The 25,316-nt window shown below is 43.5% G+C and overlaps 1 protein-coding gene across 4 annotated transcripts in view; it reads right to left on the minus strand.

The window, feature by feature from the left end:
* Positions 1-25,316, minus strand: part of CFAP74 (cilia and flagella associated protein 74) — an 85,462-nt gene that overhangs the window by 37,587 nt on the left and 22,559 nt on the right. For all 4 annotated transcript variants that reach the window (XM_042479852.1, XM_042479853.1, XM_042479854.1 and 1 more), the window contains 8 exons: positions 24,758-24,856; positions 22,035-22,139; positions 19,795-19,968; positions 19,360-19,470; positions 18,515-18,617; positions 15,942-16,099; positions 15,239-15,443; positions 14,761-14,937 (listed from right to left, as the gene is read on the minus strand). In XM_042479852.1, coding sequence (XP_042335786.1) covers positions 14,761-14,937; positions 15,239-15,443; positions 15,942-16,099; positions 18,515-18,617; positions 19,360-19,470; positions 19,795-19,968; positions 22,035-22,139; positions 24,758-24,856 — 1,132 coding nt within the window. The remainder of the gene's footprint in view (positions 1-14,760; positions 14,938-15,238; positions 15,444-15,941; positions 16,100-18,514; positions 18,618-19,359; positions 19,471-19,794; positions 19,969-22,034; positions 22,140-24,757; positions 24,857-25,316) is intronic.

Here is a 25,316-nt window from a genome sequence, read left to right on the forward strand (position 1 = left end):
CAGTTTTTTCTCGTCTGTTCAGGTCATTTTGAATTTTCATCCTGTCCTCTGGAGTATTAGCTACTCCTCCTAGTTTGGTGTCATGTACAATTGATACGCATGCCCCCAATTCTGTATCCAATCATTAATAAAGATGATGGGAGGGTCTGTCAACTGGATCTCCAGGTTCCTATCTTATTTAGCCTGTATATAATAGGAAAGGGATGCAGTGGGTTAGTGGTAAGATGCCAATTCTGATGATTTAAGATTGGATGGTTGGCAGTTCGAGGCCTGAGTGCTGCCATGATGGAGTGAGCTCCCAGCACTAGTCCCAGGTTCGAAAGCATGCAAATGCAAGTCGTAAATAGGTACTGTACTACTTTTGTGGGAAAGTAACGGCATTTGGAGAGTCATTGGCCACATGAACACCAGAGTCATCTTCAGACAATGATTTTTACTCTTTGGCTTAGAAACAGAGATGAGCACCACTCCATACAGTCAGTTCGAACTAGACATTCATGACTAGGATTACCTTTAATCCTACCTAATAGCACAAAGTCATGTATACATGTGTACTTATATATGAATTATACCTCGGTTTAAAACTTTGGCCCGTTTTCAAGATGTAATGTGGCTTTCGGGAGTACATTTGACAAAAACCACAATAATCTCCCTGCAAATCTACCAAATTTTCTTGCTTTCACGTAATGATTTTTCACTGTTTGAAGTCTTGATGAAAGCCCTTAAAAGTCTGGAGTGTTTATAACGGAAAATAGATACCCAGCTTTTTGGACTATTGACTCCATTACGGTTCCATGTGCTCAGGTCAACAGATGACAGAATCGACTTGAAACCTCTCGAGCGGCTGAACTGAGGAAAGGAGATTTTCCCCTCCCGATGTGGAGAAGCTGCACAGTGGACTCATCCGCAAACATGGGTCTGCGGACGGGAATTTAAGGGATGCCTCTTCTATAGCAAGCCAAGCCTCATTCATTTCAAGGTTAGTGGTGTCCCCATGGAGAACACATTACTGGAGTTTGCTGTATGGCCAACATGGCTAGCCATGGATATATTTCTAGGTTTGAGGATACCGCATTTAGTCGTCTGGCAGAGGAATCTAATGAAGAAGAAGCCAGGGAATGGTCTTTGAGGTTTCAATTTCCAACAAAGTGTTTAAAAAATTAACTGGATTGCATTTGCTGGATTTTACCTATATAGTACCTAAGGTTTTTCCAGATGCAACAGTAGGGAGGCTTCTGAGAAATTCAATGTTTTCTGCTGCAAAAAAACCCCTCTTATGGTGCCACGAATGCCTAAAACATGTCTTGATTCCTTCCAGGACTTTGACATCGGTAAGACGTATAAAAAGAAGATGGTTTTGATCAATGCTTTTATGGCATTAACTTCTGCAAGTTAGTTGGAGTCAGTGAACACCTGAGGATTTTTTCACACCGTTCAGTAAGTACACATGGGAGGAATGTGGGCTTGGTGTGGGTTGGTGGCACAAGAGGACAGGAGACTGAGCATCAGTGTATGTTCACCCCACAGTTAGCAGCCTTTGGCCTTTCTGTCCTCATATGAGCATGAAAGATGCACCTCTCCACTCACCACTTTCCATAGCCTATTCAAGAAGCATGTTCTCTTTTTTGCCCTGAGCAGATAAGCAATTCATTTGGTTGTCATTTGCTGTCAGGTCACCTTTGGCGTATGGTGACCCTATGATTAAGAGATCTTCCAAGATCTCTGGTATCCTCTGCCCTCCGTAGGTTCTCCAAAGTCATGGCTGTGACTTCCTTGGCTGAATCAACCCAACATGGCCTTCCCCTTTTCTGCTTCCTACCACTTTACTAGCATCTTAGCCTTCCCCATGTTAGGTTTCCCGCTTGGTACTTTCCTCCTCCTTTTCTCTTGCTTTCTCTATGCAGAGGACTTGTCACGTCTTTGAGTTTAACCAGAAGAAAGAAAGTTGGCAGCATGAGATTTCATAGGCTTAAGTCTACTTTCTCAGATGCCGTTCGGTTCAGTTTATCCTTATGTACAGCCATTGACCAGCACAACTCAGATGCATTTCTCGATGCAAGTAGACTTAAGTCTACGAAAGCTCATGCTACCATCGTCTTTCTTCCGTTAGGCTCAAAGGTGATACAGGATCTCTCGAATGCTGATTCTACAGACTAATATGGCTAATACTTTAAATTGGTTGTTTTCTCTGTCCTTCGTGACCCTTCTTAAAAGTTAAAGCAAAGACAACCAAACCCAGCTCCATTTCTTGGAGCTCTCCTGCCCTGCAACATATCTGCTTAGTTTGTGACATGCATGAATTACTAATGTTTACCCGGGAACTGTAAGATGTGAACACAGCACTCCATCCCTTCCTAGTATGACTACCCCTCCAGAACCACTTCAGCTAAGAAATGTTGAATCTCTCCAATTGACAACCGTCCTCCTTGTGCCTCCGACTGGAACAGCTGAGGCTCTGGAGACGCGTTTCCATCCAACAACAATTAGAAATAGAGGAGGATTTAGCCTCTGCGGTGGGGTTACTGAAGATCAATATACAGAGGCGGATATGGAAGAGGAGATGGGAGCCGACTCTAATGTGTTATCCCCCCTCAAACGCTGTGATTCCTTACCATTGCAGCTGCAGCCTCCGTTTCTTTTGAAGTGCCTTCCAGTCCAAGGGAACCTGCATATTTCGATGTGTTTTTATACATGTCGCATAACGGGGCGCAGTGGTTTCAATGCCTGTACTGCAGCCACTCATCACAAACCATAAGGTTGCGAGTTCAATACCAGCCAGGGGCTCAGTTCGACTCAGACTGGCATCCTTCTGCGGTCGCCAAAATGAGTACCCAGCTTACAATTGTAAACCACTTAGGCAGTATGAAGCGGTATATAAGCTGCTATTGCATTGGCGCACTCTGCGTTCTGCTTCACGCACACCGTATTTCCTGCACTCCACCATTTTCCATCCAGAACACTTTGCTGCCACATGTTCCCCCGATGCTGCTGGATCAGATCCGGAAGCAGCAAGGCCAGGATGCATTTGTGGCGATGCATTCAAGAGACCAGAAACTGTCACATGTTCCTTCCAGAATGGGCTCTTCTACCAGCATGGCATCTCCACTGTCTATGGACATTATCAGACAAGGGAAATTGGAAGTGTAATCCAGTGGCAATCCGAATGCAATCATGGGGTTTAACGTTATTGCGTGATAGACTACCACATGCAATTTGGCAATGGGAAGTTGGTCCAACACAACCATGCGTCGTTTCAGGTTATTGTGTGATAGACTACCACATGCAATTTTGGGCAATGGAGTCGGTCCAAACACAACCATGGAGTTTCAGGTTATTGTGTGATAGACTACCACACGCAATTTCGGGCAATGGACGTCAGTCCGAACGCAACCATGGGTTTCACATATTGCGTGAGAGTTGATCACACACAGTTTCGGGCAATGGCAAGCTATTTTGGGGCAATGGGAAGTCAGTTTGTGGCATGGGACAAAAATGGAGCTGTTGCCTCTCTTCCCCCAAATATGATCCAGCGGGAAAACAGTGATCCACTGCTGAGCTAATATATGTCAATACCCATTCCCAATCCCAATGTTTATTATTTTTGGTCTCATCAATAATGCCTAAACAGGAACATCCATTTTAAAATGTTCGCTGTTTTCTTTGCTGCTGTTGACTGATACAAATACAGATAGTTCTACCTTTTATTTCCCCACACAGCCTTGATCCGCCTGGACCAATGTCCGCTGGAATGTCTTGCGAGTTGTGGTGACCTTTAAACCTCTGGTGAGTTCAAATGTATATTTTGATGTTCAATGTGCTGTTGTTCAGTGGAAGGTGGGATAAAAATAGCAAAATTAAATAAACCATTGGCCTAATTTGTTGATAAAGGAGGAGGTTTTAAGAGCAATTGTTTCTCCTTTTAGATCAATGAAGATCTGAAGGAGAGGTGCGTTTTTATCTCAGATTGGTCCCTTTTCACCCCACTAAAATGTTCAACTAAGAAGTGCGTGGTAAGTTAACGGTTTTCGAACGGTGTGACATTACTGGTTTTTGTAATATGGAAATGAAAATAAACGTATTACCAGAGAAGAGGGGGAAAAATTACATTTCTTTTTCCATTTCTAGTAATAAAATCCAACAGTCATTTACTTTGAAGCAGGAGAGAAACACACACTTTGACTTAATATATGTGGTTATGGAAACGTATAGGATCAGAAAGTGGGATTACTTGGGTTTGGCTTAAATCAAGGTATACTACTCCATGTGGTTCCCTTCATCTACCAAGCTGGCATTTTATCCAAGGAAGAGATCAGATTTGTCTGCGGTGGCTTGTTTCTCTGAAACCCAGGTTGACTTTTGTGATTATGGAATATATACACACACCACACACAATTCCCAGGATTCCAAAGTGACCGAAGCAGCTTTATATTTGGCCTGTCTGTTCAGGCCCTAGTACGCTAATGAACCATATAAGAATGCAGCCTGTGAGTATAGGGAGACTATGAAGTGAATAGGGACTATCCAAGTGTTTGCAGTTGGATAGCTATCTCTGGGCATTTGGTTTTCCTCATCCAAAGTCTAATCATCTCTTCCTTTCCCATCAAGTCCTCAATGCTTGACTTTGATTGCTTTTTTTTCCCATATCAGTAAGCCTTGCCCAGGTTTTAGACGCATACTCCCTGACTCAGCAGCAAATTGGCTTAATAAATTGCTTAATAAATCAGTTACTTGGATCTCTTTGCCACCGAATGCCAGCCTTAGCTGCACAACATCAAACAACAAATAGCTAACATCATGAGAATTGTTCATGATGGCCGATATTGGGAGGTACAGCGCTGAGGTTGCAACTCGGTAGATCGGGTGCTGTGGGATAGCTGCAGACTTGGTGGTCTGTACTATTCCAACCCGCAGAAACATAGGGACTTCCTTTATCCCAGTGCAGGACTAGCTCAGCGTTGTCAGCTCTGAAGGTTCCAGGCAGAATCTTTCTGAAGAATCCCAGTACTCATTGGTGGTCTCCATCCAAGGACTAAACCAGCCCTGGCCCTGCTTAACTTGTCATATCTGGCAGGATCAGGTATATTCATGGCAGTATGCCTGATTAATGAACAGAACAACAGAATAATATATGAATGTATAGACCTCAGCTATGGAATATCATCCATGCATCCGCAGAAGCACTTTGGAGAACCATTATGCCAGCTGCCATCCGTTTCCAGGCGCAATTCAAAGTGCTGGTTATGATAAATGACTATCCATTGGAGAGGGCATGAATAGAAATAAAATTGATTATTATGTATTATTATTAATAGCATTAAAATTAAAGTGCTTTTTTGCCTTTTCAATTTTTGTAGTGTGAATGTAAAATAAACTATTCTGGCTAGAAGGCATATTTGATTTTACAACTGATCTTTAAACTGCATTTTCTCCCCTTCGACCAACATCAGCATGCAGCATAGAAGTTGCCTTGATCTATGGGTCCCCAAACTTGTATGTATGGATCCAAAACGTAACTTGGCTCCCCAAAAAAGGCAGTTTCTATACAAAAGTCCCAGGAAGAGGGCATTTCTCTGTGACAACGGCCTTTGGAAATCGCAAACAGGCGTCTGAATCGTTTGCGGAGTGGGAGGCATTTCTTTTACTGATGTTATATAGGACCGTCATAATTACACTTCCCTCCCGCTCCGGTCTTTTTCAGCTGGCACTAGATAAAGCGTCATTGACTTTGGCACGCATGTGGTGGGAGAGACAATTTCACGCACCGTCACCTTGACGAACCGTGGCGCTGTGGAACACGATTCAAGTTGGCAAATCAACAGGCGCTGATGCCGCGCACGCCGGACGGTATCACCTTTCTGCCGAGGGAATGGTTAGTCTGCATAAATTTCCCTTAGATGGACTTTGAAGCTCCAAATGGCAGAGATCAGCGGGATCTTAAAATAGCTGCTGATAGTCTCTAGGCGCGCTCTCTCTCTCTGAGAAAATCAATTCGTATTCCCATGCATCATTCATTGGGTGAAAGAAGTGTCTTTTTCTGACACCGTTGTACACAGAGAAATGTAAGGTACTGCACTTAGGGCGGAGAAAAATGAAATGAACAGATATAGGATGGGGGACACCTGGATGAATGAGAGACCTATAGTGTGAAAGGGATCTGGGAGTCCAAGTAGACCACAAATTAAACATGAGTCAACAGTGTGATGCGGCAGCTACAAGGCCAATGCAATTTTAGGCTGCATCAAAAGAAGTATAGTATAGATCAAGGAAGTGAAGTAATAGTCATACTCTATTCTGCTTTGGTCAGACCCCACCTGGGAATATTGAGTCCAGTTCTGGGCACACAAGTCAAAAAGGACATTGAGAACTGGAGCGTGTCCAGAGGAGGGTGACCAAAAGGGTGAAGGGTCTGGAAAACATGCCCTATGAGGAACGACTTAAGGGAGCTGAGGATGTTTAGCCTGGAGAAGAGAAGGTTAAGAGGTGATATGATAGCCCTGTTTAAATATTGAAAGGATGGTCACATTGGAGGAGGGAGCAAGCTTGTTTTTCTGCTGCTCCAGAGAACAGGACCCAATGGAGCAATGGATGCAAGCTCCAGGAAAAGAGATTCCAGCGCAACATTAGGAGGAACCTCCTGACAGTAAGAGCTGTTCAACGGTGGAACACATTCCTTCCTTGGAGAGCAGTGGAGTCTCCTTTTTTGGAGGTCTTTAAGCAGAGGCTGGATGGCCATCTGCCAATGGGGATGCTTTGATTGAGATTTCCTGCATGGCAGAATGGGGTTGGACTGGATGGCCCTTGGGGTCTCTTCCAACTCTAGGATTCATGATTCTATGATTCTACTCATAGTCCTCTTCACTGTTAAAGAAGTGCCCTTCATTTTGAGATTGACTTTTTGATAGGGTTGGAGGGTTGAGCCCACTGATGCCATTTCAACCTCAGATTAACTCAGTGGGATTTTAAAAAAATCCAAAGCAATTCTGCGGTCTTTGTCAAGGTTTTTTGGAACAAAAAACTTCAGTCGGATAAGATTTGACTCTTGTGGCTGTGAAATGTGTAGGTTGCATGCCCTCTTTCTTTCTCTTTCTTTCTTTCTTTCTGCTATCGGAATTTACCAAAACAAATTTTGAAATGAACCCAGAAGTTTCGTTTTCAAAGCCAAGGACTTTCAAGAGAAATTAGTGTGAAGGGTTTTTCCTTTTGTTTTTAAGTGGAAAAGGTGAAAAGGATCAGGTGGTCTTTGGCCATTACTCTTGAGCTGCCTTGAGATCAAATAAGAGGTATTTGGGGGCTCCCATTTAATTTCCCATCATGTTATTGAGGGGTTGGAGTGGACCTCTCTTATTTTTCCAGTGATAACAGCACTGACTTTGGTGTCTACGTTGCCAGGAGCCATTGCATTTTTGGGGTTTTGGTCCCACTCTCTTCATCTCCGAAGAGGGCAAATGGGCAAATCCCCTCTGAACCAAACTAGCTTGCCATAGGGGTCATCATAAGTTGGAAATTACTTGATGGTTCACAACAAACACAACACACAACCACCACCAGTTAATACTATCTCTGAAGCAAGAAAAAATCTCCCTGTGGGCTCTCTTGGCACAAAGCCCTATGAGCCATCCACACTTACTTTTTTGGAGATGAAGAGACTCACATCTCCGCTCCGATTGAGAACCAATAAGAATCGGTTTTGGTGTCCCCCACTACATTTACCACGTGTGCCATTTAACCCTGGCCTGATACAGACAGGCCAAAATAAAGCTGCTTCAAGGCCTTTGGAGGTATGCTGTGTTAAAAGATACATGCATCCTAAGAGCTGGAAGCTGCACCAAAGCCACGATCCAGTCCAAGGACTGGAGTGCAGCTTTGGTGCAGCGTCCAGACTCTTAGGACGCATGCATCAATTGAAACACCATACCTCCAAAGTGACCTGAAGCAGCTTTATTTTGGCCTGTTTGTATAGGGCCCCTGTTGCTGTGTCACGTTTGCCACTGTAAACTGATTTAAAACGGAGGCACCTCCATCTCCTGGAAACGATGTAGCGTGATCCAGATTGATTCGGTAGTGCACTCACATTACCGAAGCTGCAAACCACTAAGGGACCCTATGCCAAGTGCACTGGTTTAAGTGGGCTTTTGGAGGCCCGCAAACTACACCAATTGCAGTTGGGGTGAGTGTGAACTGCACGGAAATAAACCGGTTCCACACCATTTTATTTCGTGTGGATGGCCCCTAGCAACTCCGAAAGGATGAACCTCCTGTTTGTTGTAGTGAACGAGGTGGAATCAGATTGAGGAGAGAATGGCACCGTCTATGCTGGTCTTTGACCATAATAAAGTATTCTACCAGTATTCTATCTAAATGGCACCATTGACATTGTTAGTCTATATGAAAATAATTGCGAGTTTTGCTCAAAAAGGAAAAAAATGTATCCTGTAAATCTTTTAATTTAGGTTAATTTGTTCGAAAGGACGGACAGTGAAAAAGGCAGCACTATAGCCTGGCTGATTCCGTCACGGACAAGAACGGTTTTCCATTTGCCATTCGGATGAGGTTATCCAGCAGGCTGCTTCACCGAGAAGCGGCCGCGAATTGATGCCAACCAACAGCAATTCTGGTAGGCTTGGTTTAAGAAAATGTAATCTGAATTTCAGTAATGGAAGCAAAAGAGGAAATTCTTACAGGTTTGTTCTTGTTCTACAATGTGAACTGTCATAGCTTCCTGCCCCAAGAACCCTTGAGGGATTAGAGTTCCCGTTGCTCATGCATCCCGAAACACACCCGATTAAGGGTTTTTTGGGGGGAGAGGCTGCCACAAACCAACTTAATGTGGATAATCGATATTGGGGGTTTTTCCTCTGAGTTTTTAAAAAAAGATCCACATCGTTGGTAGGATGAATAGCCGTCGCAAATCGACCCAGGATAAAATGCTGCTGCTTTGAACTGTTCCGAAGGCATTGCATCACCATCCTCCATCTTTATGCCAAATGTTTGCATGTGTGAATAACCAGACTTGCAGAGATGTGAATCAGTGTGGGTTCCATAGTGTGAATACAAAGCCGGATGTGTGAGTGAGATGATTCGCATCATCTTGCTATATAAAAAAAAAAAGACGTCCCGATGACTAGCTAAACGAGTCTCTGGTAGTAGGATTCAGGCCTTTGTATCTTGTTCTGACCAAACTTGAAGAATGTGATTGAATAAATATCTCAGTGAAAGAATAAGGTGTAAAGTGTTTATGTGTGAATGTTGCCATACACATTAATGCTACCAGTGCTGCACTGGATGGAAATTAAAGTGCGCAGGGCTTTAGGGAGCTAAAATCTCTCCTCAAGCACAAACTCTTAAAGAAGCTGGTTGCCCTCCCTCTCCTCATTTCATTGACACTATGGAGACGATAATGTACCATAGACTGCAGTGTTTAATGCATAGATTAAGACTAAACTGTATACATGAAGCTCTTTCAATGCTCAGGGCTATGGAGAGATATTTATTACTACAGGAAGCTGTTTTTAATGCCAGGACAGATGGAGATAGTCCACTCTCACTGGCCTCAGGGCATAGGGAATTTGCCCATGGGAGTGGCGGACTAGCAAATGTAGCAGGAAAAGGTCCTTTCCAAAAGTCAGAAATGAAAGTCAGAGTGCTCCATTCTCCAAAGAATGATTTCAATCCACTGGATTCTCTTGCAACACTTGTAAATGAAATGTGCATTAAATTTTTTGCAGACGTTAGCAGGCTGTTGGCTCTGATATGAGAAGCGGGTTGTTGCTTTGGAGACATGGGTGGGAAGGATTACGAAGCACTTGCTATGAATGGTTATGATGCATCCTCCTGTGCCCTGCTCTAGATCAATTTCAGCAAATAAATTCCTGATGTGAGTATAGCTGGAGAAGTGCAGCAGTAAGCTCTCTGGACGTGATGCCTCTGGTACACCAGTCAGGGAAGAAACACCTGAAATTACACTGGGGCAGGTAACATTGGAGAATGGTACCTTTTTTCACTACCGCTTGGCCGAGTATAAAGACGTTGTCCAAAGCATAACTTCCAATCCAGGAAGTGGTAAACAGTGGGCCCTTGTTTGTCCGCGGGGTGGGGTTTGGTTCAGGATTCCCGTAGATAACAAAATCTGTGGATGCAAAGGTATAGTAAAATGGCGTCCCTTATATAAAATGGAAAATCAAGGTTTGCTATTGGAATTTATATTTTGGATATATTTCAGCCGTGGATGCTTGAATCCGTGGATTAAGAAAATCCGTGGATAGGAAGGCTGGCTGTATGTAAAGTCATATAGTTTTCAGCCTAATGAATTGCATTACAGACTGCTGAAAGCGGCAGTCTGCCGGCGCGCCGGTTGCTCCGCAAGGGAGCCGCAGCTTCCGTACCGCGTGGAGCAAAAAAAGCCTGAAAAGGCACCCAGTGGCGCACTCGCAGCGTCACTGTGCCGTTTCCTTGTGACGTGTGGAATGGGCGCCACCATTTGTACGTACGTAAAAGCATGCCCTTTCCTAACCCTAGTACGTCCTGGGGACGTACTTTAACGTCCATCTGGAACGAAACCAATGTCTATTACACTTACACTGTTGGGGAGAAAAGTGTTATTTCCCATCCCCTGCTCCATGATCCCTCTAACTAGAGATGCCAGGGATTGAACTCAAGATTTGCATGCAAAGCATGTTTCCAAGGTCATAACTATAATAAAGGCAAATCTCCCACAGTGGAGAGTTATCGGCACAACTCTTAAATGTTTCTAGCCATGAAGTTTTTAGTCATTGTCGAGGTATTAGCCTGGCCGCCCCCAGTAAGAATACTTTTCGGATACGTAGCGTTAGTTTGGGATTGTTTAGTGCAGGTGGCACCATTAGGGTTGGCATCATCCCATGTGATAAACGCATGGCATCGCATACCCCCTTTCCTAGACTTAAGTCTACTTCCTCAGATACATTGGCTTAAGATCTATGAAAACATGCTGCCAACTTCTTTCTTTAGTTAGTCTCGAAGGGGCTTAAGATCTCTATAGCACTGATTCTACAGATTAACACGGCTATATCTTCGAATTCTACCACTTTTTGTGCCAATCTTACTTGTAAATCGCAATTCCCTTTCATCACCGAATGTAAGGGTGTAGTTGTGTGGACATAAACTACTTGCAAAATTTAAATTATACCTTAAAACAGTAGTAGCAAACTGTCTCTGGCAAATTACCTTTTGTTTGTTTGTCCTACAGATTATAGAAGGTGATATTGGACCTTTGTTTCCATCAAACTTCAGATCATTTTCACCCCAGCGGTTCCTGGAGACGTAAAGGCCGATTTTCAAATATTTGACAACCCAGACTGCAAACGTGGAAGTAGGGTTGATGTCTTAAAATAACAAAATGGGGCAAGTTAGAGCCAGGATGGTGTAGTGGTTTGGAAAGTTGGAAGACTGGGGTTCAAATCCTGCTTTGGCTACGAAACCCACTGGGCAAGTCACATTCTCTCAGCCTCGGAGAAGAACTTGCCAAGAAAACACATGATAGGTTCATCTTAGGGTCCGCCATAAGTCAGAAATCTTAAGTCACAACAACAATACAAAGGAAATACTTTGGGTAGGTCTTCGGCCTGTTACAGACGTGCCAAAATAAAGCTGCTTCGGGTCGCTTTGGAGGCATGCTGTTTTTAAATGATGCATGCATCCGAAGAATCCGGAAGCTGCACCAAAGCTGCACTCCAGTGCTTAGGATGGAGTGTGGCTTTGGCGCAACCTCCGGACTCTTAGGACCCATGCGTCATGTTAAATAGCATACCTCCAAAGAGACCCGAAAGCACAGCTTTATTTTGGCAATCTGTAACAGGTCTTCAAGACAAAATGTGGGGAGAAATCCCCTTTGGGAATTTCCTATAGACGGATAGTTTATTGCTTAGTCCAAGACCATTGCAAACAATACATCCAAACTTTCGTACAATTACGATGACAAAATCAGCACTAAAATGAACCAGTAACTATAAAACACATAGCTAGCTTCAGTCCCGTCTTGCATTATAAAACAGATCACATTATAATAACAAAGAATGGACTTATTAACCGTTGGTGTCCGTAACGAAGAAGTATTTGATACACGCATATCCTGTGGGTTTCTATGTCAGTTGGAAGATGGTCTCCAAGAACGTTCCCTCTACTCTTGGGAGCCTTTGCCGCCAACACAGCTACTCTTTGGATCGCATAGTCGATTCGTTGTTTGTCACAGAAACTGGGCCAAAGCTAACAAAATGAAATTCAATACAGAGAAATGTAAGGTACTGCACTTAGGGCGGAAAAATGAAATGCATAGATATAGGATTATGGGGGACACCTGGCTGAATGAAACTACATGTGAAAGGGATCTGGGAGTCCAAGTAGACCACAAATTGAACATGAGTCAACAGTGCGATGCAGCAGCTAACAAGGCCAATGCGATTTTAGGCTGCGTCAATAGAAGTATAGTGTCAAGGGAAGTAAACTCTGGAAAATGGAAAACATGAGATTCCTCACTTTGGGATGCAATAGGGCTTTCCAGTTTCGAAAGGCACATTTTTCATTTGCGATCTGAATCTTTAAGTGGCTACTGTGCACTATGCTAAAGGGATGCTCTCTTTTCTCTCTCCAGCATAGAGCGAGAAAAGATTTCTTTCTTTTCTTTTCTTCCACATGAAATCACCTTTATCACCAACTCAACAGAATGTCATGTTCGGTTGTAAAAGTCAAAGCAAAGCCAGCAAACGTGAAGTGATATGTGTCTTCACAAATTGGCAAACCAAGGATAAGTCAGATAGTTTTTCCTCTAGTGGAGAGAACAAATGCTTTGGATATTTCAGCTCCTCTGACCGATCATATTCTAATGAGTGCTTTTGCCAAGGAGAATGAGCAGAAAGGGACATTGTTTTAAAAATGTGCAAGAGAGGTATTCGTCCCAGAGGTTAAGCGGCATAACTTTTCAGTTCGGTTCAGTGTCTCTTAAGTTGGAAGTTTGAGGAGCACATGGTTTATATAGAAGTGACAGCCTTGCATTGCAAGACGGCTAAACTCTACACAAGATTCTACATCTTTATCAATGACTTTATCAACGACTTGGATAGAGGGCCTGGTTCCCTATGAGGAAAGACTTAGGGAGCTGGGGATGTTTAGCCTGGAGAAGAGAAGGTTAAGAGGTGATAGGATAGCCCTGTTTAAATATTTGAAGGGGTGTCGTATTGAGGAGGGAGCAAGCTTGTTTTCTGCTGCTCCAGTGAATAGGACCCAGAGCAATGGATGCAAGCTCCAGAAAAGAGATTCCAGCTTAACATTAGGAGGAACTTCGACCTTCGGAGAGGATTGGAGTCTCCTTCCTTAGAGGTCTTCAAACAGAGGCTGGATGTCCATCTGTCGGTGATGCTTTGATCTGGATTTCCTGTATGACAGAATGGGGTTGGACTGGATGGCCCTTGAGGTCTCTTCCAACTCTATGATTCTATGAATCCAGTCTGCCCATTTACACCATGATAGTCCTCATGTCCACAGAACTCTGAAGATGCCAGCCAAGATGCTGGTGAAATGTCAGAACATGGCCACATAGCCCCAAACCCCCACAAAAAACTATGGATGCCTGCCATGAAAGCCTTCGACTTCATATTTTTCAAGAGATGTAACCTTGCCTTCAAAGTGATCTGTATGTAGATGGAAAGACGTGCTTTAGAAGCACTCCAATAAGGCAAGACTCTTGCGCCTCTTCATCCTCTCTTCTGCGTGCCGGGTTTGGAACCGGAGAAGAAACTGGAGAGGTGTCTCCAAATGTTATTGTTTTTATTAGTGAAACTAGTACATTTGAAAAGAAGTTGAAAAAGTGGTACTGTCCCTATTCCGCTTGAAGACATGAGCTCTTAGAGGGAGAAGGGTGAGCAGTTAGGATCTGGAAGCAGATGGTCAGAAAACTCCTTGAGACTTTTCCGACTGCTCCTTTCCCTTCGGCCCAGATTCATCCCTGTGTCCTTGGATGTTATCTACACCTATTTTCTGACCATCTGTGCAAGACCTAAAATAATCCTTCAGGCTATATTTACAGGCTTTTGTTTCTCCAGTAAACAGTTGGAGAGTCCCTGGTCCAGATAATGTTTGAGGTTAGAGTTTAAAAGGGTATGTACAGTCCACAGGCACTGTACTAATGGTTTATTAAGTAATGTATTGTGTCATATATTTATTACGTAATGTAATAGTGTAATAAATACATTCCCTATACAGCGTGAACTTGAAGGCTTTCATGGCCGGCATCCATAGCTTCTTTGTGGGTATTTCGGGCTCTGTGGCCATGTTCTGGAAGAGTTTATTCCTGACATTTCACCAGCATCTGTGACTGGCGTCTTCAGAGTTGGCATCATCTTTCTCTAAAGATGCCAGCCACAGATGCTGGCGAAACGTCAGGAATAAACTCTTCCTCCTCTGTTCACTCAAGGTTCAGTTCTTTGCTTAGTTTTTTCAGCACTGAGCACATGAACTACTACATATATTCTTTACATCCCTAGAGATGCCATTACTTTTCCGTTTGCCTGAATGGCATGTTTTCATGGAACAAAAAAAGGGTTGGTAGTAAATAAAAGCACAAATCAATACTAAATGCACCACTGCCATGGACCAATGTCTGGAGCCAGGTGGAATGACTAACATCCCAGGATAAACCATCTCTACCAAGACAGATTTGGCATGGATGGATATTCCGCCCAACTAACCAGGGACTCCACAAAGACCAATCTGGATAGACAAAGTTTTCACCTTGGATATGTTGCACTCTTGATTCCAGATCCCCGTAAACTCTGGCTCAGCAAGAGTCTTGTTCTGGTCTTCATCCTTTTCCCTGCCTTTGCTTTCTGGGACCGTCTCTTCGGATGCTTCCAAAATGGAGCTTCTCTCGCCAAGTGAGGCACGAGGCGAAATGGGGTACAAGGATTTCTGCAGCAAGAAAAAGGACTCGGGTGATGGTCGCCATTTTGAGACAGTAATTTTACCTATCAGAATATCACAAGACACATGCATAATCTAAATAGCATACCTCCAAAGTGACTTGAAGCAGCTTTATTTTGGCCTGTCTGTATGTGCCCATTATGCACAAAATACTGTGGTTCTACCAATGCTCGCCTGCTCTTATACCAATAAGGGTGCTGACACAAAGAAGGAGATGCAAGAATGCTAAACCAGCACCACTAATTTATCTGTCCTTAAAACCTAGCTGGTTCCTTGCACTTTCACTCACCTGAGTAAGAGCTGACCCTGAATCATCACATGTCTCTTTTATGTACTGCCATGTTTTCAAGCGCCACCTTTCGGCATCCGAAAGCTTTTTCTTGCATGGAACACCTGGTTGGGATTGTTTTTTCACTTTCTCCTGCTGAGCTTCTTCTTTCAAAATCCGAGCGACAATTTCAATCTTCCTCGCTTTCTGCTGCTCCATAAATTCTCTGCAGGTAAAGTAATAATGTGCAAACTGAGAGTAGCAAGTTGGACTAGTAGTGAAATTTGCTTCTGGTCAACAAACAGTGAACCCAGTATGCAAAAGTTAACTTCTCTCACTCATCTATGCATCTGAAGAAGTAGACTTAAGTCTACAAAAGCTCATGCTCCCAACTTCTTTCTTTCCATGAGTCTCAAAGGTGCTGCAAGACTTCTCTTATGTGTAATTCTAACTTTGTAGAGAATCCCTTGGAAGTCAATAACCTTGTATTATACCAATGAAACTGTTACGCTTTCCATTTTTGGTTTTAATATAATAGCACCAGCAAAGTATGAAGTCTCCATTCTGTCTTACCAATTCAATGTTATCCAAATCTCTCCAACATATCTACCATATAAAATATAAAAGATGTCTAGTGTTTAGATAGTGGGAGATTTTGGGGAGAGTTTATATTTTAACAGAGGCACAATAGTTGTTGCTTTAGATCAACATGTGAGGAGCTTACTTCTTCTTCTGCTCAAACTCAACCTGTCGTTTATGGAGGAAGACCTCACGGGCGACGTTGTGTCCTTGCGCCTGGATGGCCTCCATCACCTTCTTCTCTTGTGCTTGTGTCCCGAGCTCGTTGACTTTGTCCAGGGCCTGGAGAATTCGGAGATGTTCCTACACATCGTGAGAAGAGTCATTCATTTCTAGAGCCATAACAACAACAACAACAACAACAGCAAAACACATAAAGAGAGGAGCTCATAACCACATTACACATTACACATTTCAACTCCCTCAACAGTTTTCCCAATGCTGTGGGGAGAAGATGGTAAGAAGGAAGTCAACCAGATGGAAACCAGAAGCTCAATGAAGAAACCAAATCTGCTTGCAATAAAGGAAGGAAATCTCCTTTGTTGGATGTCTTTAAACAGAGGCTGGATGGCCATCTGTCGGTGATGCTTTGATTTGGATTTCCTGCATGGCAGAATGGGGTTGGACTGGATGGCTCTTGGGGTCTCTTCCAACTCTATGAGTCTATGATTCTATGATTCTAAGTCAAACCATCTTGCAGGTTAAGGTTGAGTCAAGAACTATTCACCTTGGCTCCAGTGTTACAGCCGTCCCTTGGCTCCACATGGCTCCCCCATGGCCTCTGCCTTACTCCGACTTGAACTGGCTCTGATTTCCCAAAGAATCTCAGATGATCTGATGAATTACTGTGCTATTATCCTCTCCACCTTACCATTTGGAGACCTGTAAATCATGACTCCCCCATTATAGAATGGACATGCAATCTGGGGTGCCAAACAAGGGGCTGGGGAGCAAATTTCTCAGGTCAGCCCAAGGACAGAGATATACCTGGTTGTTGTTTTTCATATAGTAAATATGCATTTGTTCTTTTAGTGCCACAGGGCCCTTACAGACAGGCCAAAACAAAGCTGCTTCGGGTCACTTTGGAGGTATGCTGTTTAGATGACGCACACATCTTAAGAGTCCAGAAGCTGCGCCAAAGCTGTGCTCCAGTCCTTAGCACTGGATCGTGGCTTTGGTGTGGCATCCGGCATCTTAGGACACATGCAGCATTTAAACAGCATACCTCCAAAGTGACCCGAAGCAGCTTTATTTTGGCCTGTCTGTATGGGCTCTAAGATCCAGATGATCATAGCCATTCTGCATAAAGCTACTACACCCAGCCCTCCATATCCATGGATTCTTTATGCACAGATTCAACCATCCGCAGCTTGAAGTTATTCCAAGAATATATAAATTCCAAAAAGCAAATCTTGATTTGCCATTTTATATAAGGGACAACATTTTACTAACCATTGTATTTAATGAGACTTGAGCATCCATAGATTTTGGTATCCATGGGGTTGGGGGCGGTCATGGAATCAAACCCCAGTAGATACCGATGGCCTACTGTACATGTTTCTGACACTTTCCCCTGAGTATACATCCAGAAAATTGAGTTGGTCTTTGCATTTTGGAATGGGGAATACTTGCTAAGTATTACACAGCTGGAATGTAGTCCTTGTGAAACATCCCAAACTAGAATTTGGCTCCTTGACCAAAACAATTCCCCATCCTTATTATACAGACCCATGTAGCACAGATCCTTGGAGGGATACCACAGCTGTCCTTCTCTTGGGGAACTCAACTTTGTTCCTACCTTTTGCTTTCCCTCACTTTATAAAAACAGATACCAATGTATAAGTAATCCTATGTTGCTCTACCATAGTGATGATACTGACATTCATGCTCAGCTATGGAGCTAGTGTGGTGCAGTGATCTCAATGTAGGACAACAACTGCAAGAGACCAGTGTTTTCATTCCCCATCCAGCCATGGAAACCCACACAGTAACATTGGGCAAGCTGCACTTCTTCAGCCACAGAGGAAGGTAATGGCAAACTCCTTCTAAGTAAAACGTGCCAAGAAACCCCTGTGATAGGTCTGCCTTAGGGTTGCCATAAATTGGAAATGACTTAAGGGTACACAGCAACCTGGACAAGTTTATATTTGTAGTTCACCTCCTGCTGGCAAACGAAAAACACTGACAGACAGATGTATAACAATATCTGAGGGTGGAGTCCCAATTTGTTCTTGTTGTGTGTCTTCAAATTGTTTCTGACTTATGGCGACCTAAGCATGGCATTTTCTTGGCGGGTTTCTTCAGAGGTTTGCCATAGCTATCCTCAGAGACCGAGAGAGTATGACTTGCCCAATCCAACCCAATATTCATATACGTATTGTATGGGGGGCACTGGTCAGAAAACCTTCCAACGACTACAAATCATGCAGAAATCTTCCAATCTGCATTCTGCCCAATCCTGGATGAGGCAAGAAAAGATCTCAAAATAACAGGATACTTGGAAAAGTCACCCAATCCAGCCACCTGCAATGAAGCAGATGGAGACTTAACATTCAGCAGATTGATGAGAAGAACCTTCAAGAAGAATGAGGTACGGCAAACATATCAGGTCAGAACATGTGCAAGATATGCTCAAAACAGGAGCGGCCTGCTGTACTGTACTTTACTCTCTTAACTTCATGAAATAGCAACACTAAGATTATCGGAACAAGTGAGTACCCGATGAGAATTGATGTTTTGTTTCAAGGAGAGCACAGTGTCCATCCTCCCTTGCGTGTATGCTTCGTACTCTCGGTCCTCGCTTGCTTTCTTCTCGCGGACCCTGCCAGAAAACGGCAAACAGTCACGTTCATGATCACTTTTAAGGCAAACAAGACTGAAGGGGATAACCTAGCAGTGATGGCGAACCTATGGCACACGTGCCAGAGGTGGCACTCAGAGCCCTCTCTTTGGGCACATGTGCTGTCGCCCCAGCACAGAGTTTGCTCGAGTTTGCTACTAGAAAGCCAGAGGGACATGGCACTTTGCAATGAATAAGTGGGTTTTGGATTACACTTTGGGCACTCTAAAAGCTTCACCATATTTCTAGCACCTATGGCATCTCTAAGGAACTTAGATCCATTATGATTTGGTTATTTTTTAGCTGCTCATTCTATCTCCAAATGGAAATAGCTCTATTTGCTGCTGGGGGAAAGAAATGGGTTTTCCAAAACAGCAACATTACGTTTTTGATCATTCATTGGATGTAAAACAGCAGAAAGCTGGGTAAGCAGAGTGGAACCTATCTGCAAACAAATCAAAGCTAAAAGGATCTAAGAGTCACGGGTTCAAATCTGTACGCAACCATGTGCTCCTAGTTTTAATGAAAACAACTCGCTTTTGTGGGTTGTTTTTCACATGACATTCGGGGTTAACCTGGACAGAAAGTAGGAAAAACCCTGCAAATGGACCCATCATTAAGACCTGATATTCATCACCTCTTGAAAGGTGCACTCTTTAAAAGGGCACATCTCTCATGTCAGGATTGGTTCTTCAATATTTTCAGGGGAAGCATAAATGCAAACCTTTCTAGACTCTTCTTCAGAAACTTGACTGCCTTTTCGTGATGCTTCTGAGCATCTTCCAAAGCTTTGGGAAACTTTTGGTCATACTCCTCCTTAGCTTCCTTTATTTTTCTGTAGAGAAATAAAACATCATCGTCATCATCATCATCATCATTTTTAAAGTGGGTTTAGCTTTCATTCTTGATTTAGGAGATTATCAGATGGGGAAAATTGGGGAACGAAAAGGCATACTCTCGATAAAGTCGCACTTCATCCAACTTTCAAGCTAAAGGAAGAAAACGCCAACAAGCTGAAGAAATAAAACAAAGGGAAATTCCTATGATTTTGGTTCCAGTTTGGAAATGAGAAGAATTTAGAAGGCCGTAATCGAGGCAGCAACTTAGATGAAGAGTAATGCGTGAGTTTCCCACCTATGGCCCTCCATGCTCCGCTTACCTCTCTGTGGCTTTCCACCTGCGCCTGAGCAGCCGGTTTCGGTGCTCCTGCTTCTGCAGCCGCTCTTCCGCTTGCTCTTGGTGGTGCCGATCAAGCTCTTCTTCCTCCCATTTGATCTGCTTGCGAAGCTCCGAAAAATTGCCTTGTTCGATTTCTATCTTCCACATCTCCAGCCTTGGAAAGGTGCGACAGAGGATCGCGGTTAATGATGCTCGCCAGTCATTTGGTGTCTGAGCAATCCATTAGTATGCCAAAGGAACTTATTCATTAGAATGGCAATCCCACTTCACTGGCCATAATCTTATATTATCAATGCTACCTTTATACTTTGCTGGCATATAAGCAAAACCAGACATTACAGCATAAAGCTACTAAGAAGGGTTAAAGAAGCACCCTGACGCCTCCCTTTTACCTTTTAATGTAATTGTGCCACAGGAGAAACTGCTTTTTGGTTAATTCACTGGCTGAACCCTGCGATAAGTCCTTCCTCTTGGACTCACTTTGATGCGGCTGCAGAAGTACCATGACCTCTGAGACAGCTGGCACTTTTCTGGGAAGATATACCTTGCATTCCCAAATGAAACGATTCAATATATGCAAGATGTCAGTGAAGAGGGCATAGGGCTGACCTGTCTTTCCTCAAAACCCAATGCATTGCTAAGAGACCTGTAATTCCAGCAACTTATTTCCTGCAAAAGCTAATGTTTTCCAAAAGTTAGACCTTTAAGGCACAGGTTGACAAAGTGGGGCAGCTGAACTGCATGCGGCCTCCGTCCCAGGATCAACATTTATTTTGCCCCCAAACGCTCTCTATGGGCCACATGTGCCATATTTTGTGGGGCTGAACCAATTTCGGCCTTGGAGAGGTCTTTTTTTGAAGCAATGAGTAAACTGGAAATGACTTTTTTTCACTTCCTGTGGTTTAATAAAGGCCTTTTTGTGGACCTAAAATGACAGGTGGGACCAATGCCCCATTCTCTCTGGCGTTTGGGGCAAATAATGAATGGGGGGCTTTTGAGGGGAGTGCAGCCATGGGGTGACTTTAGGCAAGCCACACACTCTCAGTCTTCGAGGAAGGCAAAGGCAACATCCCCCTGAAAATCTCTGCCAAGAAAATTCAGCCGAAGGTTGTCCTAAGACTTGAAGCCACTCAACAACAACAAAGCCATGACATTCATATTAAACATAGTGAGAGTGATGTTATCTCTTTACAGACAATGGAGCACAAAAGGGAAGGAACTGAAACCTGCTTACTCTCTTCCAACTTATCGTGCTGGGTTTACACAGTAATTCCCCAGCTCAGGTCTGCACTGGGACTGAATTGGAAGTGGAGGTAGAGAATGAGACTACATGTGAAAGGGATCTAGGAGTCCAAGTAGACCACAAATTGAATATCAGTCAACAGTGTTATGCGGCAGCTAAAAAGGCCAATGCAATTTTAGGCTGCATCAACAGAAGTATCGACTCTAGAACAAGGGGAGCAATAGTGCCACTCTATTCTGCTTTCGACAGTGGAACACACTCCTTCCTTGGAGTGTAGTGGAGTCTCCTTCTTTGGAGGTCTTTAAACAGAGGCTGGATGGCCATTTGTCAATGGGGATGCTTTGATTGAGAGTTCCTGCATGGCGGAATGCGGTTGGACTGGATGGCCCTTGGGGTCTCTTCCAACTCTAGGATTCTATGACTCTCTTTTTTAAAGGAGACCTAGGGCTGGCATCAGTGGTAGACCTGCTGAGGCACTGGCAGCTCCCCAAAACTGATGTAAGCGGAGGCCAAGCCTACAGAGGAGAAAAATGCTTAGAGCTACAGAAAAGGCATCTTCTCTCTAGGCCCTCCATTTTGTAGACTGCTATCCTATCTCGCCCAACCTCTTCTTCTCACTGGAGCAGGGCAACAGAAGGGATCCACCAAGGAACTCCTCCTGTAAAGGACAGCTAGGAAAGATCTACATGGTGCCAACGCTCATTTCTTGACATCTCAATTTTAACAGTAACAATAGAAGAAGAAAAGCGTTTGCATTGCAAAATTAACAGGGTGATTGTCTTTCACATTTTCTTAAATCCCCAGAGTTTCATCTAACACATTTTCTGATTGATTAATTAATTCTTGTCCGCTTTAAAAACAAGCAGAAAACATTAAGTAGGCCTTTTTCTTGACTCAGGGCTAAATTGCTAGGTTGCATTAACGGAAAAGCTTAATGATCAATCTTGTCGCCATCTCTTTCATGCTCTTTAACTTACGCGTTTTCGTTCACCGTCGCAGCGATTTTTGACTCTAGGTCCTTTTCATTTCCCAGTTCGCCACACAAGCGCCGATGCATTGCCTGCAGGCGGTACACAGCGGCCCTGATACATTAAAAGGGGAGAAGGAGAGGAAAGAAAAGAGAAATAGAAATAATGAATGTTAAAACCTGGCACATAAGAAAAAGGAACAATTACGATGCCTCGGGGGGTAAGGGCTTTTAAAGAAAGAATTTCACTGCTTTATATTAATGGAATGTCTATCAGTTGCACTCTTAATGTAGGGTTCACTGGCAATAACAGAAGCATGAGCATTTTTGCAGACATTACATTATAGCCTCTTTGAAAGCCGTTTGTGCTTTGCAACCAAAACCTGTTTGCAACAAATACCTTTGTTCGATATTTAATATTACCCAAAAAATATGCCAAGGCGATGGTTTGTGATGTGTAGGCAGGCCTATGTGAATGGCTCAGAAACAGAAGAGGGGGTCACATCAATAGGCAACTACTGTATAGTGCTCCATGCTTCAGTTCCCGGAGGCAATTCTTTCTGCTGTTCTTCCCCGAAAACACTGCACTCTCTGAGCAAGTGAGGCATGACAAGAAGCAGGAGAAACAGCAACTCCGCACACCTTTCTGATGTGCATCAAATGCACGGCAGGAGCAGTCAAGAGGAGTGATGGTGGGGGGAAAGACCTTTAAGAACACCTGATGGCAAACCTATGGCACGCATGCCAGAGGTGGCACTCAGAGCCCTCTCCGTGGGCACATGTGCCGTCACCCCAGCATAGAGTTTGCCAGAGTTTGTTACTAGAAAACCAGAGGGGCATGGCACTTGGCAATAAATAAGTGGGTTTGGGGTTGCAGTTTGGGCACTCAGCCTCTAAAAGGTTCACAACTGACATTTTCACCCACTTCACAGTTTAAACCCCCAATTTTCCCCATGGGATAAAGAACCAGCACTGGAGAATGGTAGAGGAATGCCTCGCAAACAGAATTTACCGCAGACAGAGATTCACAGAAACAGGTAATGAATGCTTCCAAAATTGTAAGGGCAGAGGGTTGGACTGGATGGCCCTTGTGGTCGCTTCCAAATCTATGATTCTATGATTCCATGAAGATTTGTACCCAGGAACAAATGATGGACCCCAATGACCAATGCTCACATACAGCTCCCAAATGAGACATATCATCACTAAACTATAACCTGTTTTGAACAAGAACACTGCCCTCTCAAAGGCGAGGAGATACTACGCCTTTAGATTTGTACCTCATGGGCCCTTGGTATCCATTGGCGTTTGGTTCCAGGACCTCCCATGGACACCAAAATCCAAGGATGCTCAAGTCCCATGATATGAAAAGGGGTAGTAAAACGGCATATCTTAAATAAGATTTTGCTTCTGGGAATTTTTCCATGTGCAAGTATTTTCAAACCATGGTTGAATCTGCACATGCAGAATCCATGGATAAGGAAACCTTTTGCAGAAGTTGGAAATGAAGAGAGAACACCAGCACTAATTAATTGTCAGCAAAGCAACAACAATTGAGAATGGGACCAAGATCTGTCACATTCATTTTAGGGCATGGAAAGCTACATATTTATAGCAGATAAGCATCCCAAATATAGTAACGTGTTTCTAAGCAACTACCACGGAAAAGAGAGAAGCACTGCTCCTCCGCAGCACAACCCAGAGAGAAATACATCAAATCAGGGCTATGGTGGAGATTCAGGAGGTAAAGTAGGCCCTTGGACTTATTGCCCAGCGTTGCTGTTCTACAACTATATTTAAAGCAAACTGAATGAAGCAGACTGAAAGATCACTATATTCAGAAGAAGTCCACTATATTCATAGACAGGTAGGTCTCCAGGATCACTGAGAAAACAGGGCCATTATGCCATGGGTCCCATTGCACATTGGGCCCCAGAGTGCTATGGTGTTCATTGTGCAACAGGCATTCTCACTGTGAAATAGGACACCATGCAGAACACCCCGATGTACATTGTCACAATTCACTAGAAATGTTGCATGTCCTGTCAAGGATGCAGCTACAACATCATAAAGATATGAATTGCAGCATGTGATGCAAGATGTCAGCCATTTGATTCTCCTTGTTAATGTTCTCGCCTCTGTGGACAGCAACCATTAAGAATATAGTCACCACAGATATCACCATTGATACCTTTATGGGTCAACCAAAATAAGCAATATACATGTTGCAAGCTTTCAAAGCTCGGTGGCTTCTTCACCAACATTGAAGGATAACGGGATTTGTAGTCTAACAATATCTGGACAGCCTCACGCACATTACTACCCATGCCCTTTGAGCATCTTCTGATTTGGATGCATAAAAATGACAACCCATTTCCAAAGGTCCTGCCCACACATAACTCTGAATCCACTGGGTATGAATAATATGGTGTGAAGAGGAAGATGATATCAGTAACCGGCATGCCATCTGTTCCCTAGCATACAGCTAAAGATAATGTTTTGTGTAGTCCCCGGAGATAACTGAGCTTTGCTTATCACTGACACAGTAAGCATCGCTTAACAAAGAGAATCAAAGAGGTAGTAGACAGCACCACCAAGCACCATAAGCACCAATGCAAGGCTGGAGGAGGGAACAAAATTGCTGGTTGGTACATTTTAAGAATCAATACAGGAAAAAGAAACACAGGAAAATAAATACAGGAGAATCTGCTACCCGGAGGTACTGTTACATACGTATTGCCAGACTCCTTTTCGATCTCAATTGCTCTCTCCACGTCTCTTTGTTGCGTTGTTAGCATCTCGATTCGGGAATGACAGGCATCCAGTTCCTCCCTGAAGAGAAGCATGCAATCATTTGGGTTTCCAAGTTTGTTTGGGGTATTATTTTGGGCAAATCCCAGTCCCATTACATTCTTTGACACTTCCGTTACCATTAAACACTTACTGTATATACTTGACTAAATCGAGGTCTTTAAACAGAGACTGGATGGCCATCTGTCGGGGATGCTTTGATTTAGATTTCCTGCATGGCAGAATGGGGTTGAACTGGATGGACCTTGGGGTCTCTTCTAACTCTATGCTTCTATGATTCTAAGTCGAGGACAGGTTTTGGAGGCAAAATTACAGATTTTGATCTGACCCTTGGAGAAGTCGAGGGTAAAACTTAGAGGAACGTAACAAAGGAAATAAAGGATGAAGGTAAGGAAAATGATGCCAAAGAACTTACAAAATTCTGGCAGGCATAACTGTGCATTTCCAACCCAGGAGTCCAAAAAGGTCAGAAGTGGAGCCA

This window comes from Sceloporus undulatus, chromosome 7 (genome assembly GCF_019175285.1).
Source record: "Sceloporus undulatus isolate JIND9_A2432 ecotype Alabama chromosome 7, SceUnd_v1.1, whole genome shotgun sequence".
Classification (NCBI taxonomy): Eukaryota; Metazoa; Chordata; class Lepidosauria; order Squamata; family Phrynosomatidae; genus Sceloporus; species Sceloporus undulatus.